This window comes from Gavia stellata, chromosome 6 (genome assembly GCF_030936135.1).
Source record: "Gavia stellata isolate bGavSte3 chromosome 6, bGavSte3.hap2, whole genome shotgun sequence".
Taxonomy (NCBI): domain Eukaryota; kingdom Metazoa; phylum Chordata; class Aves; order Gaviiformes; family Gaviidae; genus Gavia; species Gavia stellata.
Genome location: NC_082599.1, coordinates 18,480,985 through 18,496,812, shown reverse-complemented (window position 1 = coordinate 18,496,812; position 15,828 = coordinate 18,480,985). Strand labels below are relative to the sequence as shown.

The window sequence follows — 15,828 nt, the reverse complement described above, 5'->3', positions numbered from 1 at the left end:
CTTAACAGCAGAGGTGTTATTGAAGAGTTTACTGTCATACCTAGATAGTTGTGTGCCTGCAGTATCTGGGGTTTCAAAGAAACTTGTCTCTTTAGGCATTGGGTTTGACCTCTGGTGTTCTCGGGTGCATCTAGGAGCTGAAACTCCTCCTCGCATAATCATTGGACAGAGGTAGGAGACCACTGTATTGGGTTTGCGTGGCAAGGTTTTGGTAGCAGGGGGTGTGTCTGCTGCAGGGGTGGCTTCTGTGAGAAGCTGCTAGAAGCTTCCCCTATGTCCAACAGAGCCAATGCCATCTGGTGCCGAGATGGACCGGCTGCTGGCCAACCAAGGCTGGGCCAATCAGTGACAGTGGTAGCACCTCTGAGATAACGTATTTAAGAGGTGGGAAAAAAACTGCTGTGGAACAGCAACTGCAGCCAGAGAGAGGAGTGAGAATATGTGAGGGAAACAACTCTGCAGACACCAAGGCCAGTGAAGAAGGAGGGGGAGGAGGTGCTCCAGGTGCCGGAGCAGAGATTCCCCTGCAGCCTGTGGTGAAGGCAGGTTCTCCCCCTGCAGCCCATGGAGGTCCACGGTGGAGCAGATACCCACCTGCAGCCCATGGAGGACCCCACGGCAGAGCAGGTGGATGCCCAAAGGAGGCTGTGACCCCATGGGGAGCCCATGATGGAGCAGACTCCTCTCTCCACAGGTCCTGCCAGGAGCCCACACTGGAGCAGGTTTGCTGGCAGGACTTGTGACCCCGCGGGGGACCTGTGCTGGAGCAGTCTGTTCCTGAAGGACCGCACCCTGTGGAAAGGACCCACCTGGAGCAGTTCGTGAAGAACTGCACCCCATGGAAAGTACTGATGTTGGAGAAGTTTGTGGAGGACTGTCTCCTGTGGGATGGACCCCACACTGGAGCAGCGGAAGAGTGTGAGGAGTCCTCCACCTGAGGAGGAAGGAGTAGCAAGAGACAACGTGTGATGAACTGACCACAACCTCCATCCCCGTCCCCCTGTGCTGCTGAGGGGGAGGAGGTAGAGAATTTGAAAGTAAAGTTAAGCCTGGGAAGAAAGGAGGGGTGTTTTTAAGATTTGGTTTTATTTCTCATTGCCCTACTCTGATTTGATTGGCAATAAATTAAATTAATTTCCCCAAGTTGAGTTTGTTTTGCCTGTGATGGTAATTGGTGAGTGATCTCTCCCTGTCCTTATTTTGACCCATGAGCCTTTTGTCGTATTTTCTCTCCCCTGTCCAGCTGAGAAGGGGAGTGATAGAGCAGCTTGGTGGGCACCTGGCATCCAGCCAGCGTCAACCCACCACAACCACAAAGGCAGCTTCCAAACATCAGTCGGATGGTGAGAATAACCTCAGTTCCCTTTAAGTACATGGCCTCATGTTGTTGAAAATAGGGCAGAGCTAGGTGCTTTGATGGACTGGTTGCTTTTTAAATAGCCCTAAACTGGTCACAAGCATGGTGGCACATAAAATAAGAACTTAAAAGAAAATGCAAACTTCCAGTGAAAGATGTGGCTTGCTCTGTCTGGCTGCTTCCTACCGTGTGATGTCCTGAGTCAGCTGAAAGGTCACAAGAGTTTTCTAAATCTTGATCCATTAAACTGGCTGTAAAAATAGAGCAATCAAGCCATTGGTAGCTGTCTGCTCTCTTGACCTGCTCAGAAACCTCTCCTAGAAGCAAGTAGAGCTATTTTTGCATCTAAAACATGGCCAAAGAACAGGGCGAGAGGTGAGAGTACTCACTTCAAGTAGACCACTCGCTCTACTTCCCTCAGAAGTAGATTTCCACTCTCTTTTTCCAAAAGCATCACTCCTGTTCCTTCTGTCTAGTGTTTACTAAGATCCTTCCTCTGGTGTTGGCTAATGGGAGTGCATCATCTGCTCCTTTGGTAGCTTCATCAGTGCAGAAATGGCTGTATCATTTGCCATAATAAAAGCACTAATATGGACATTGAAATATTTAATGGGAAAAGGGGGGACTCTGGTGCATGGGTTTCAGGGGTTTTTTGGTTTCGTTTTGTTTTTTCTTAAATCTAGCTTTGTGGTTAGTGCCCTGTCCTGGAAATTTAATGCTGCTGGCTGTAATACTGAGATTCAGTGATGCACCATATGGGCTGTAGTAGCACTGGGTTTTGACTTCCACCTCAGGAGCAGATTTCTTTTAAGATTGATAGTAGTTTTCAGTCTTTGACTACTATTTCAAGAACTGCTTTTCCTTCTGTGAACAAAACTTGCTCTTCAACTCTGGAGTCTTGCAAGACCTGTAACTTTTTCTATAAACATTTACCCATTATTACAAAGCTACTTTCACAATATTCAGCTGCCTTAGTGATGCAACAACATGCCCAGATTTGGTTTGAGTATCTTTCCAGGTAGGAAGGTTCCACAGAAAAACTGGAATGAGAAGGAAACATTCTTTGGAGATAGAAATTTGCAGGAAAGTTCAGGATACCTTTTGCAAAGAATTTCATGCAAGAATTCTCAGACTGTTATAGGTAGGGGTGTGGGTGGTAGGGCGAGTGGTGGTTTTGTTTGTTGTGTTTTAATCGCCACAAGGCAAAAAAGCCTATTGCTCTAGGACCTAGGGATAAAAGTAGGTATGGAAAGATGCATCAGCTGAAGTGCACTTCTGTCTTTATGCACATTAAGTACTCCTCCAAAAAATAGCTTTGTGCTTGATTTCATTTTGCTTTTACAAAGGGATGTAGGACATGTCTTAACGATGACTGTAGTTGTTACTCTTCAGAGCATCTCTACAGGTTTTATTTTTATCCATCATTGTAGTATCTGAGCAACTAACATAAACCAGTATTCATATATTCATAACAAAGTTTTGGGTAAACTCCATGTGGTCTCCGGCACTTTTTCCCCCCCCCAATTTGAGAGGGCATGCACAGAATCAAAATTTTTGGAGAAGTTTTGGGGTTTGATTTTAATTTCCTTTTTTTGTGGTAACTTGGTTAATAACAGCTTTTGGACAGAAAGTTGCTGGTGTTCTTTTATAAATGCTTTTGTTGCGTTCCAGATTCAGCCAATATTGAGTAACTGGTCAGATAATTTCTTCTTGGCTGTCAGTGATTTATCTTGAGCTTTGTTACGTAGCTTTCATAATGACTCTTAAGTGGAAATTTAAATGAATGCCTGTAGACTGTGATTCACTGCTCTGAAAATTAGTATCAGTACTTCGTTTGTCCTGGCAGTTAATTTTTAATTTCTCAGTGACTTGTCTTCCAGTCTATTGTCCCTGTAAACAGAGACATCATGAAGGAAACAGAAAGATTCTGCCCTGCCTACTGGGTCTCATGCAACTGGTCAGAAGTCCACACGGAACAGAGGCAGACCCTGGCTTTGTCACACTTGCTGCATCTCTCAGAAGAAACACTCCACAGCTGCAGATTTGGACTGAATGATTTAATAACTCCTACACCAATTTTTCCAAAATTACAAACATCAGTTACCATCATTCATTTGATTTCCAACAGGTAGCTCATTAAATTGGCAACAAACTATGTACTGTCTTTTCATCCAGTGTCCTGTCCCAACAGGTTAAAAGACCACCTCATATATTCTTAGCTCTTACTCAGTGAAAGCACCTCTGCTCTATCAACTTGTCACAGGATGGGTTGTCACTGATGAACGCAATAGAATTTATGGGTTTATAGTTTCAGGACTGACTGGCTTAAACCTGAGTTGTTTTTTCCTTTTGTACTCGATCAGGGTGTGATTCTCTCCAGTGAATCCTTGCCCTGTCATGCCATGGCATAGTGTCTTCCATGGTGGTTATTCAGGAAGTCCACAGAAGTTCAATCACTTACAGCATATCCCTTTGCAAACTGCAGCCTACAGAAGCTACACACAATCTTCTTAAAGATACATGAAGTTTAATCTTAGCAAGGAAACAGGACACCAAGAAAAGAAGGATTTGAGTACAAAATGTGAGTCAGTTTGTCTTCCCTAAGGGTTTTTTGTGCTGCATTAGGAGCCGAAGCAGACTTCGTCTCCTGAAGGCTTATGAATCATTGCAGTCTGAGGCAGTTCTGACCTATTGTAATCTTGCTGTAAAATCTCCAGGTCTGAGCCTCTTGGGAGAAAATTGTCTTCAGGCTCAGTGTTGGGCTGAGTTTCAGCATCAAGGTAAACAGGCAGGAAATGTAAACCAGTGGGAGTTTCTCTTCCCTCCTGTGTACATTGCCTGACAAACCTGTAACATAGTCCATTAAGCTGGTGCAGTGGTCAGTGTTTATAGTAATTTTAATACTTTCAGTAAACAAGTCACAGAAAAAGGTTTAACAACATTAAAGTGTTAGTCAAGCACACACAAAAATGAGAAATGCAAATCCATTCTGTGCATTTTCATTTCTTCTTCTGTTATTTTTCTTGCCTGGCTTTTCTGAAGCCTTTGCTTCCCTGTTGTATTTATTTTTCTGTCCTTCATTCTCTTCATTTCTTATACTCCCTGAAAGTCACTGCATTTTAATCTACATATAATAAATACATAATATATTACATTTAACTTAGTCATGGACAATCTTTATCATTTCTAAACCTAAACTCTAGCTTTTTAGATTTGGTGTTCTGGGGTGATCTGCCAAAGTTTCCAAAAAAGGTTAAAAACACTGGAATAAAAACAAGACCGTGAAGAGCCCCAAACAAAATAACAAGCAACATGATCTTGAAAAATGTCCTAAAAATATACGTTTTTGCTGCAGCCAGGACAACTACTCCTAATATAGTAGAAACTGCACCTTGTAATACTGGGTAACCTAGCAGGGCCAGAGCTTCGATTGCCCTTTTATTGGCTGATGACTCTCCACTTGTAACAAAGGCATAGGAAATATGAGCAGAAAAATCTACTGAAAACCCTATACAAATGACCAGGTTGATCATGGATATGGAATCTAGATTGACGTTCCAAAATGTCATGAAACCAGCAACACCAACTATAACAGAAGCTATAGCAAAAGTCACCCACAAGCAACACAACGGGTTGGGAATTAGCAAAAGTGAGACAACAAGCATTGCCCCGGCAGCAATGACAACATTCTGAATGGTGTTCTGCACTATTACCAAATACTGGTCGTAGTATATGAATGCTGGGTGGTACACCATTAATGGAATATTGCACTGCTTGGCTGTCTCTCTTAACTGATTGAGAAGATTCTTCTCATCAACAGCTGAGGTCACATTGACCGTCTGGATGAAGAAACGTGAAGCTTCTATTTTATCCTGAGTCTTGTTAATGTCCCACTCAAAACTGGGAACAATTTGGAAGAGTGTAGATAAGTTACTAATGAAAAGAGACCTATTGTTTATATTTATGAAATAATTTTCAGCGAGTTTTGTGTATTCTCTCAGCCATGACTCTGAGAGGTTCTTATCTACATAGGATATGCCCTCTAAATTCTGTGTGCAGTTCTCAATGCCAAGACGAACAGTCTCATTCCAGTAATCTACGCTTTCAGTAATGACAACCATGACCCTGGGTCCATATGCTGAGAAGTATTTGTCTTCATCATCATAGTATGGAATAATGTAAGAGTCATCACTCGCCAGATTTCGAAGATCGATGCCTTCCCTGATCTGAGTACATCCATAAATACTGCCACCCAAATATGCTCCGTACAGCAACACCACAAGTAGCTTGATCCATTTATTTGTAAAAAAGGGACCATAATACTTTTTAAAGAATATGCTCATTGGATGTTCACCTTCTGGCTGAGATGACTGCCTAGAACAGCTGCCTATACAGCAAGCATTGTACAAGCAGGACTTCTCAGCCTGATCTGTATCTACTCCCACAGGCATGCAAGTTAGCCAGTGTCGGTTTCCTTGCTCCCTTTTGTGATTTAATACAATAATTGCCCCAAAGAAGGTAATGGTATATAAATAGCAGAAGACAAAAGCAGTGCCTGTATAGAGACAAAATGATCTCACGGATGGAAAAGCAGTCCAGGTGCCAATGAAGAAGGCCAAAACATCTGTGAGAGTGGTGATGGTCACAGAAAGTGCTGCTTCTGCGTAAGTCTCGGCCAACCGAGATTTAACATCGGATTTCTCTTTTTTTCTTGAACTTTGTTCCCAGGAAGCGATCATGATGAACATGTCATCAACACCAACTCCTGCAAGAGGAGAAAAAGTTAATGCTGCATTGCAAATGGCAGCTTCCACTAACACCCAACAAAAGTACAAAATTAATCACATTTAAGTCTGCATAAAATTTTGAAAAAGAAAATTAGGCTATTAACATTGCTTTAGTGCTGATGCAAGTTAAACAGATACAGGAAAACAGATCCTTTGTGTGTAGCTGAATTTATTACATTTCAGAAACTCCTGGTGACCTGATGGGTCGTTGATCCCTCACCCTACTCTGCTGAAGGACTGAGTACTCCTAGTCCATCTCTGACAAGTGTGTTGTATCTGCTGTCCAGATGTCCAGTGATGTAGATTACATAGATTTAAATACATTGGTTATTCCAATGCTCAACTGTCCTTATCGTTAGAAGTGTCCCCCACTATCTCTGGAATCTCTTCTTCATCACCGCAACAAATCAGAGCAGTAATTTCTTGCTCTGCCTTCAGCAGACAGGGAGAACAGTTGCTATCACACAGCAGTACAGTGGTCCTAGTTCTCCAGTGGTTTGCTTTTTTATGCTCTTTGCTCTCCCCTTATCTTCTCTCCAATTTATCTTCGAGCATCTATTCATGATTTATTATTCATTTATCTTCACATTTATACTGATGCGTCCACATATATTACCCACCAGAGTCCTCGGAAACCCTGCCAGGAAGACTGGGTCCTGGGCTAGAGTTTTTGCTAAGACACAAGAGTAAGTGAGCCAAAGTTTAAAGAGGAAGAGCCAATGTGCTTCTCAGTTCTGCTAACTCTCGAGATTTTAATCACAGACCTCTCAGTATTTTGCCAATGTTACTGAATCAAGGGCTCTTCTATTCCCTGAAAATTAATCTCACAAAAAGGGGAAGCAAGACTGCGTGAATAAAGGAGCAAGCATAGATGCTATAGCTAAGCATAAATGAATAGATGAAATCACTATCTGCTGCCTGAACAGGCAATTGCCAGTAGACATGCAAAGATGAAGCATGTCAAAAGGTAATACTGGATGGCAGCGAGCCAGGCTGCTTCTGGAAAGCAAGCAGGCTTCAAAGCAATTCATCTAATGTACTGATAATTTGTTTGCTTTAATACAAGGAAGACAAAATTCTGCATGTTATTTATAAAGATCTGAAGAGACTGGCTTAAGCCCTTTTCCAGATATACAAAAGGGTCTTTCTGAAATTTAGAGCCTCTGCAGTTGATAAGCAAACAAAAGCAAATACAAAATGCATTTGAATTATGCAGGAAACAAAGAAACAATGCGTGCCCTGAGGAGCATTTGCATTAGACATCTAGTATGACGCAGAGCCTCTATCAACCCGGGAGTTCCATGTGCTTTCCTCAACATGAGACCAAGACCAAGAGAACATCACATGAATTTATCAAATAGGAGACCAGGTAAGGATTTTAAAAGCAGTAATTTATTTGCAGCAACATTATCTAATGGTATTTGGAAAGTTCAGCACTGGCTGTCAAGCAGTCTGTGCAACTGTGATGCAATGATACTAACCTCCTTGTGTTTTTAGGGGGAACTGGTTATAAGAATGGTGCATCACTTCAGTTGTACAGCTAAATGAGACTGTTTACTACATAGTCATTATATTGCAGAGGAAATTTCACATCTTATCAAAACGAGGCGGATTTCTTATTTGAAATTACAGACAGTCCTGCTCATTGCTTAAACCATATTCAGGCACAATTTTATCTGACCAAAGACTACACTCTGAAAACGGCATACAAAAACTTACCGTAACTTACCTCCCATATTCACCTCATAATACAGGTACTGAATTAAGTCAATGCTAGCGTAGCATGAGCTGCACACTGGACACATGTTCCATGGTGCTGCTGTTGAGCTACCCTGAGGCTGACTATCAGCAGAGAAGTAGGGTGCTCTCGCTGTACTGCAAAAAGAGGTGGTCAAGAGGTGGATGGTTTAGGGAAGACCTTTGCACCTGCTTAAATTGCTGACGAAGTCAGCAGTCCCACAGAACAGTACTAACAACAAACTGTTTTGGGGTAGACAAACTTATCCAGAGCTAATGAGATATGTAAATGCTTATAATAAGCCTATAGAAAACAGCAGGGGATGATACAGAGGAATACAGTGACAGCACCCTGTTAAGCTCACCTGAAGTATTGGCACTAGTTAAAGAAATGATTAATCAGCATGGCTAATTACCAGGGATGCTTGAACAATGCCAAAAATGCTAACCTTACCACCCTCTCATTTATAGTTTTCATGCTGTTGCACTGGAACTAGAGCAGGAATAATTTTTTGGGAAAAGTTGCCCTTCCGCCAGAGCCCAGCTCCAGTCCCAGTCTGGGTTCGCTGAGCTGTGCAGCTCACCAGCCTGTAGGAGCTCAGAGGAGGCTGCACCTCCAAGTGTCTCCTCCCCTCACTGCAGGATGGAACTGCGTATGATCTGATGCTCCTATCATAAAAGAGTAATACCGTCAGGTTGTTTTAACTCCACTTTAGTCTTTGTATCTGAATCTGACTTGCTTTTTCTACTTACCTAGAATAAGAAATGGTGCATTTGCCACAGTGACCACAAATGGCACTCCACAGAAGAGCATCAATCCAAAGCTGCTTAATACAGCTAAACCGGCAGAAACCACTCCACAGCATGCAAGCCAGATATTATTTCTTATACAGCTCAGCCTGAAAATATTTTAAGCAATATCTTAGTTACATGTCAAATATTTCACCAAGGTGTTTGGCATGACAAGTGAATATTCTGCAGAGATACCGACAGCATCCTGTGAAAAGAACTCTTGACGAAAGCTGCTATTTGCAGGACAGCTCCCAGGTGTCAGCACCGGATAAGATTAATTTATATAGGAGGTGCTAAATACATTATTACTGCTAGTCAGTTATATACATAAGAGTAAAGATGTGTACTGATCTTTGCATCAGTAACAAGAGAGCTGGCAAAATGAAGATACGTAAGCTCTACCAATGAGAGGTGAGATTTAGGGTGACACAAAAAACTGAATTTTTAGAAGCTCTTTCCTTTTACACGGGTTCTTGGTGTAGCATATCTCTGTAGTACAGAAGTATCTCCCAGGGAGTAAGTGCTGTGTACAGAAGCTTTCTCAACATACTGGCTACCAGCCATTTGCCAAGACACCCCCAAGGGCTGGTTCAAGCATTCCCTGTGAAATGGGGGAGACTTTGCATCTGATGTTATCGACAGCACCACACTGAGGGGGTAGAGAGTTGCCTCTTGCCTGATTAGTAATATTTTCCAAGCTGTAGTCCATTTCTGAACTTTAAGAGAACCTCTCGCTTCCAAGGCAAGAAGCATGTGTTGGTGGAATCGTCCTCGCTCTACCTGCACTCACAAATGACTGGATGCGAGATGGCTGATGTCCAGAAATTGTATAGCCTAATGGGCATGATGCTTGATGCAAGCACTAAACCAGTAAGCCCACCTTCCAAATAGAACTTCATTTCTCAAGCACAGCACACAAACACTGCCGTACAGTTGTCAAATGTACAATGGTTCACCTTCCGCCAGCACAAAGAAAGGGCAGGCTAAGTTCTTTGTGGACAGCAGGTAAGGCTCAGACTCTACTAGCAAGCAGAATACCTAAAGCTGTACCCAGACTTGCAGTAACCTATGAAGCTAGTGCTCATTTCATCTGTACTTTAACAGACCAGGTGGCAGAAAAAAAGGTGCAAACAGATCTTAACATGGTATATTTCCTCCTCCCTCCCCTGCGTCCTTCCCTTTTTAAATGGATCTTTACAAAGAATTAGTATCTTGTAGGCAGGATGAGGATAGAAGCTACGAATGAAGCAAGAAAGTATTAGACTAACCTTAGCAATAGCACCAGTTACTCCTTCCCTGCCCCCAAATGATGACTTTTCTGTTTGACTTTTAAGCATCTTTTGTGTGAATGTCTCCACTGGGTATGCCAAGTTGAGCTGGTAAGTTTTATTCAACAGAAGAGCTTGTGCAGAATTATGCTGCTGCCAGGCTGGCTAGATCATGCTTCTGGCCCCCTTCCCGCATAGGGTAAAGCAGAACCCTTTCATAATTAAAAATGCTTACTTTGGCATACTGTTTTTCAGTGCCAAAGCTACAGCACCTCAAACCTCTTACAAAGGTAAAGAGTAGGGGATTGTTTCAGTTGTTTAAATAGTTCCAAACCTCCAAAATAGTTCCAGCTACAAAAAGGATTCTTATAAGACGGGGACTAGAGAAATGACCGATGGCTTCAAAGAACAGAAGAATGGATACTAGCGTTCAAGCTGTGCATATCTGAAATGAACGCTTGTTCAGGTATTTGTCTGATACTTATCATGAACCCCATTTAAGCAGTTGGAAAAGACACACAAGTAGGAGAGAATCAGCAAAGAAATACACGTTGGTTATTATTACATGAAGTTAGCAGCTTCAAGAATTACTTCACTTTACAAGAGCAGAAACCAATTTAGGCAAGGTAAAGAAGAGCAGAGTTCACTCCTCATTGATCCACAGCTTAGAAGACATTTTACCTTAGGCAAGAGACGACTGAAAAGGTTATTGTCAAGAAATACGTTATGGAGAAGAGCGGGATCACGCTTTCGGTATTTCCTTCAAACTCCTGTTGTCTGGACAGCGAGGTAAAGTAAGTCACCTGCTCTTAAAACAAGAAGGAAAGAAAAGATGAAGCACTTCTCTTTTTCTTGGTCTTTATACACATGCACAGGCAATGCTAAACATCATGTTGGCATTCACACATTTCTGTGGCCCTTGCAACCCCCAGAAGTGCTGCTTGCACTGAGCAGAGGCCAAGGACGGTGCATTGGAAGAGCAGCGTGGAGTGGACAGACACTGGAAGCATTGCTCTGAGCGCTGCAGCCAAGCCTACAGGCCGGCCCCCGCCTTTTTCCTCCACCAGCTCCCTCCTGGCGATCGGGCAAACCGCGCATTTCGTGTCTCGGTGACCCCCGCACGGCTGTACCCAGCGCTGCGTTACCTTAATATAGGTGAATTTAAATGCCGCCAGCTGCGAGGGGATGTCCTGCAGGAAGGCTTCCAGCCACCGCTGGCTCTCCGCCGCCGCGGGGCCGTCCTCCCGCAGGTAATACACCAGCTTCAGGGCCCGCGCCGACAGCACCCACCCGCTGGCGTTCGTCTGCACGCCGCCCAGCGCGGCCCCCAGGAACATGCCGTCGCTGACGGGGAAGGTGAGGTTCTTCAGGTCGGCCGCCACCGCACGGACCAGCAGCTGCAGCAGCCGGTCGGGGCTGTCGCATTCGCCCCAGCTGCGGGCGCAGAGCTTCCTGTAGCCGCGGGCGCGCACTGCCGCGTCCAGCAGCAGCACCTCTTTCCACGCCGCCGGGGCCAGGACCGAGGACTCCATCGCCACGGCGATGAGGGCGGCGTAGGCGCCCTCGGTGGGCAACCGCGGGGCGGAGAAGTGCTCCGAGTCGGCGAGGAAGTGCCGCTGCACGAAGTCGCGCTCGGCCTTGGCGGGCCCCCACGTCGGCGTGAACTGTGCCTCGATGTCGTTCGCCTGCCGCTGCGGCAGGAAGAGAAAGCCGGCGCCCAGGCCCCCCGACACCAGCAGCGGCACCAGCACGAAGGGCCAGGGGCAGGCGGCCACGACGCTCCCCAGCCCTTCGAAGAGCCGCCTCAGGGGCCGCTCCACGCAGTTGGTGTTGCGGCAGGAGCAGCCCTCCGCGGGGCGCCGCGGCTCCGGCATGGGCGAGGCGGGGGCACGGGCTGCCGGCGGCAGCTCCCCCGCTGCGGGCGCGCCTCACGCCGGGGTCCGGCGGCGCGGACTCTCGCTGCGCGGGAGGAGAGCCGCCCTCTCCCCACGCGGGTCGCGGAGCAAGTGAGCCTTCGTTAGCGGCGCGAGCAGGGCCGTCCCGGCGGGGCAGGTGGCCGCGCCCTCCTCCGCTGTGACTCACCGGGACGTCCACCGCCTCCCCGGGAGAGGCAGGCGGGGACAGGACGCTCCCCCCGCCGCGCCCCGGGCTCGGGTCTCCGACGGGCAGGCGCGTGCTCCCGCCGCGCCCCCGCCTCCCCCGCCGGCTTTGGCCTCGAGGGAGCCCTCTCCCGCCGTGGCCTCGGTGCCGTTACGGCGTCTCTGCTGCCGAGCGCTGCCTGGAGCCCGGTTCTGCCGCCGTGCAGGCCGGCTCCCGCGGGGCAGGCTGCAGGCCCGGCTCAGCCAGACCCGGCCCGGCTCCGCTTTCCTGGAGCGGCGGCGGGGCGCGTCGGCGATGCCCTCTCTTAGCCTGTGGTGATGGTGTTTCGAACCACTCTCCCATCCACCACCTCCTACCTGTGCACCTCGGTTCCTGCCCCAGTCAGCTGCCATGGCTGCCTCTGAAGCTACGCCAAAAGCCAGGATCTGCAAAACGATCTGCAGTGAAGCAAAACAAAGTGCCTTTTTGCACAGAAGAGCGTGAGGCACGGGCACTTACCTCTCTCTGCTGCCATTGGCACCATGTTGTTTGACGGCTCTTGGAGCCGCTTGCTGATGCTGCTGGGGAGTCCTCCCAGCCAGGTGCCTTCACTGCACCCTTTCCTCTTGCTCAGGCACTTGCCTGGCCCCTCGTTTACCATAACACTGTAGTCCTGCAAAAAGAAAGGGACCTTCTGTGTGTGTAATGAGCTGAACAAAATCACTGGGGAGTCAGGTGAGCCTGTTGCAAGGGGAATAGTGAGGTACGGCAGGAGGAAAGAGCACAGCTGGTAGCAAGACTGTGTCATGCACAGTTGTCTCGTGAAAGCTCACGTGTAGTGGAGAGCTGGGATTACAAGTAATTTTGGAGTTTGCATTTGGGATCTTGTGCCTTCAACTCCCTGTAGTAAATAGGATTAATGTGATCCTTGGGTATGTGAACAGAGAACAAGCCTAGGGAAGGAAGTTCCACGGTATATAATGGAATCAATTAGACTGATGTTACAATATTAAATCCAGATCTAGCTTCCATGTTGTAAGAAAGAAGCTGCAAAATTAAAAAGTGAGGGATAAGGTGTAGTGATCCTGAGCAGGAGACCATTGCATATGGAGGAGTTAGGAGATCGCATAGCAGTGAGCCTGTGCTGTGCTGCACGCCCAGCGTGGCCCTCAGGCTGTGCTGTGCTGCACCAAGTCCTTGCCCGCACAATAACCTCAGCCAGACCATGGTGACAGAGGACAAGCAGGCAGCTCCCACTTGGTACCAGCGATTAGGCAACCTAGACTTCTTTTTCTTTACTGTTTTCCCCAAATCTGCTTCATCACTAAGGATTATTCTTCTGCCTGGGAGAAAAACATAGAAAGTGTTGATGTACATCTTGCTGTGTTTGCTCTCTTGGTAAACAAGTTTACAAAACAGGGGAATGAGAGCTGAAGAAGCAAAAGACTTTGAAACGAGGTTTAGTGAGTGCAATGGGCGAGCCACAAAGATCTCAGTGGTGTGGTACGCTAGAGCTTTGTGCAGTTAACTATGATAGAAAGCATCTTTCCAAGTCCAAAAAATACCCTGCAGCCTGGTGTTCTTGACACTGGTAAGTGACAGTGATTTGAGTGCCCTCTGGCAGAGGAGAACATTAAGCTGAGATGTGCCACTTCTGGAGAGGTGTCTAGCCAATTAGCTAATAGCTCACAGACAGGCACTTCCTCTTCTTGCCCTTCTTTGAAAGAAGCAACTCTCTCCTCTCCTCTTCTGCCAGTACTTGCAAAGAAAAGTTGTAGGTATTTCTTCTCTGTCATCCTAAGGAGACAGGCTTGCCACCTGTGGGCATAAAACAGCCAGGCAGGCTCTGAGCAGCATTACAGATCTCCCACTGTGCGCAGCATTTAGCGCAGGTTGGATCCTGGTGATTCCATTTTCTGTGCGCAGGTGTTCTGCGGAAGGTACATCAGTTCTGAGTTTCTCTGTGGGAGAAAGGCGCTTAGAAGCTATTTCCTGTAGCTCCTAACTTGTTGAAATCTAAGTTTTTTAATGAATCTGACTCCAAACTGGTAGCTTCTTCCACATTCTGTTCTCAATGTCCTTGAACATATTTACATCATGTTAGAGTAAGAGCTCTTCACACAGGAGGAATCTGTCCTCAGAAAAAAGGGGTAAGATATTTGATGTCATGTAGACGCTTGATGAATTCTTGTCAAAGAGTTACCCAGCTGGATAAGATAGTCTCTCTTATGTGGAGGTAACTCCAGAGAAAAACAGACCTGTGTCTGCAAATAAACTATAGAGATACATCTATCCCCATAGCCAGGCACCAAGAAGACTTCTAGGATAACTTGGCAGTGGACCAGGTTGTGGATGATCCACTGCCATTGCAGCAGACATGAAGAGACAGTGTCCAGCTAAATGCTTTCACTGTAAAAAACAGCTGTAAAGGGTTATTGAATTTTTTAGGCTCATCAAGACAGAAGATAAAAACCACTTGTCATGGCTTTAGGAATTTATGTGTTCCCAGCTGGTCACAAGTGGTGTTCCCTAGGGCTCAGTATTTGGGCCAGTTCTGTTTAATATCTTCATCAGTGATCTGGATGAGGGGATTGAGTGCACCTTCAGTAAGTTTGCAGATGACGCCAAGTTGGGCAGGAGTGTTGATCTGTAGAAAGGCTCTAAAGAGGGATCTGGACAGGCTGGATCGATGGGCTGAGGCCAATTGTATGAGATTCAACAAGGCCAAGTGCCGGGTCCTGCACCTGGGTCCAACAACCACATGCAACGCTACAGGCTTGGGGAAGAGAGGTTGTGGATGTCCCTTCCCTGGAAGTGTTCAAGGTCAGGTCGGATGGGGGTTTGAGCAACCTGGCCTAGTGGAAGGTGTCCCTGCCCATGGCAGGGGGGTTGGAACTAGAGGATCTCTAAGGTCCCTTCCAACCCATACTATAATGCTAAGAAGAGTGGCTGGAAAGTTGCCCAGCAGAGAAGGACCTGGGGGCGTTGGTCGACAGCCGGCTGAAAATGAGCCAGCAGTGTGCCCAGGTGGCCAAGAAGGCCAATGGCATCCTGGCTTGTGTCAGAAATAGTGTGGCCAGCAGGAGTAGGGAAGTGATCATCCCCCTGTACTCGGCACTGGTGAGGCCACACCTTGAATCCTGTGTTCAGTTTTGGGCTCCTCACTACAAGAAGGACATTGAGATGCTGGAGTATGTCCAGAGAAGGGCAACGGACCGGTAAGGGGTCTGGAACACAAGTCTTATGAGGAGCAGGTGAGGCAAGTGGGGTTGTTCAGCCTGGAGAAGAGGAGGCTGAGGGGAGACCTTATCGCTCTCTACAATTACCTGAAAGGGGGTTGTAGAGAAGTGGGTGTCAGTCTCTTTTCTCATGTAACAAGTGATAGGACGGGAGGAAAGGCCTCAAGTTGCGCCAGGGGAGGTTTAGGTTGTATATTAGGAAAAATTTCTTTACTGAAAGGGTTGTCAAGCATTGGAACAGGCTGCCCAGGGAGGTGGTTGAGTGACCACCCCTGCAGGTATTTAAAAGACATGTAGACATGATGCTTAAGGACATGGTTTAGTGGTGGACTTGGCAGTGTTAGGTTTATGGTTGGACTCGATGATCTTAAAGGTCTTTTCCAACGTAAATGATTCTATAATTCTATGATTCTATGATTTGCTGAAGTTTCTTTCTGGTTCCTCAGGAGCTGGAGACAAGCTCTGGTAGTGATCAGGAGGTAGGAAATGGCCTAGTGGCAGAAGCTACCCAATCAGGGTACCCAGTACATTGGGCACAGGTAGGTGCCTTTAGGTTAACTCTTTCTGAG

General features: G+C 46.4%; 1 protein-coding gene across 1 annotated transcript; it reads right to left on the bottom strand.

Annotated features, from left to right (window-relative positions):
• Window positions 1-4,521: 4,521 nt before the first annotated feature.
• LOC104250761 (patched domain-containing protein 3) lies at window positions 4,522-11,815 on the bottom strand. Its single transcript, XM_009811164.2, has 4 exons — window positions 11,087-11,815; window positions 10,623-10,744; window positions 8,635-8,780; window positions 4,522-6,122 (listed from the first exon to the last, which is right to left on the bottom strand). The coding sequence occupies exons 1-4, from the start codon at window positions 11,813-11,815 to the stop codon at window positions 4,522-4,524; spliced, it is 2,598 nt and encodes an 865-aa protein (XP_009809466.2).
• Between the last annotated feature and the right edge of the window lie 4,013 nt (window positions 11,816-15,828).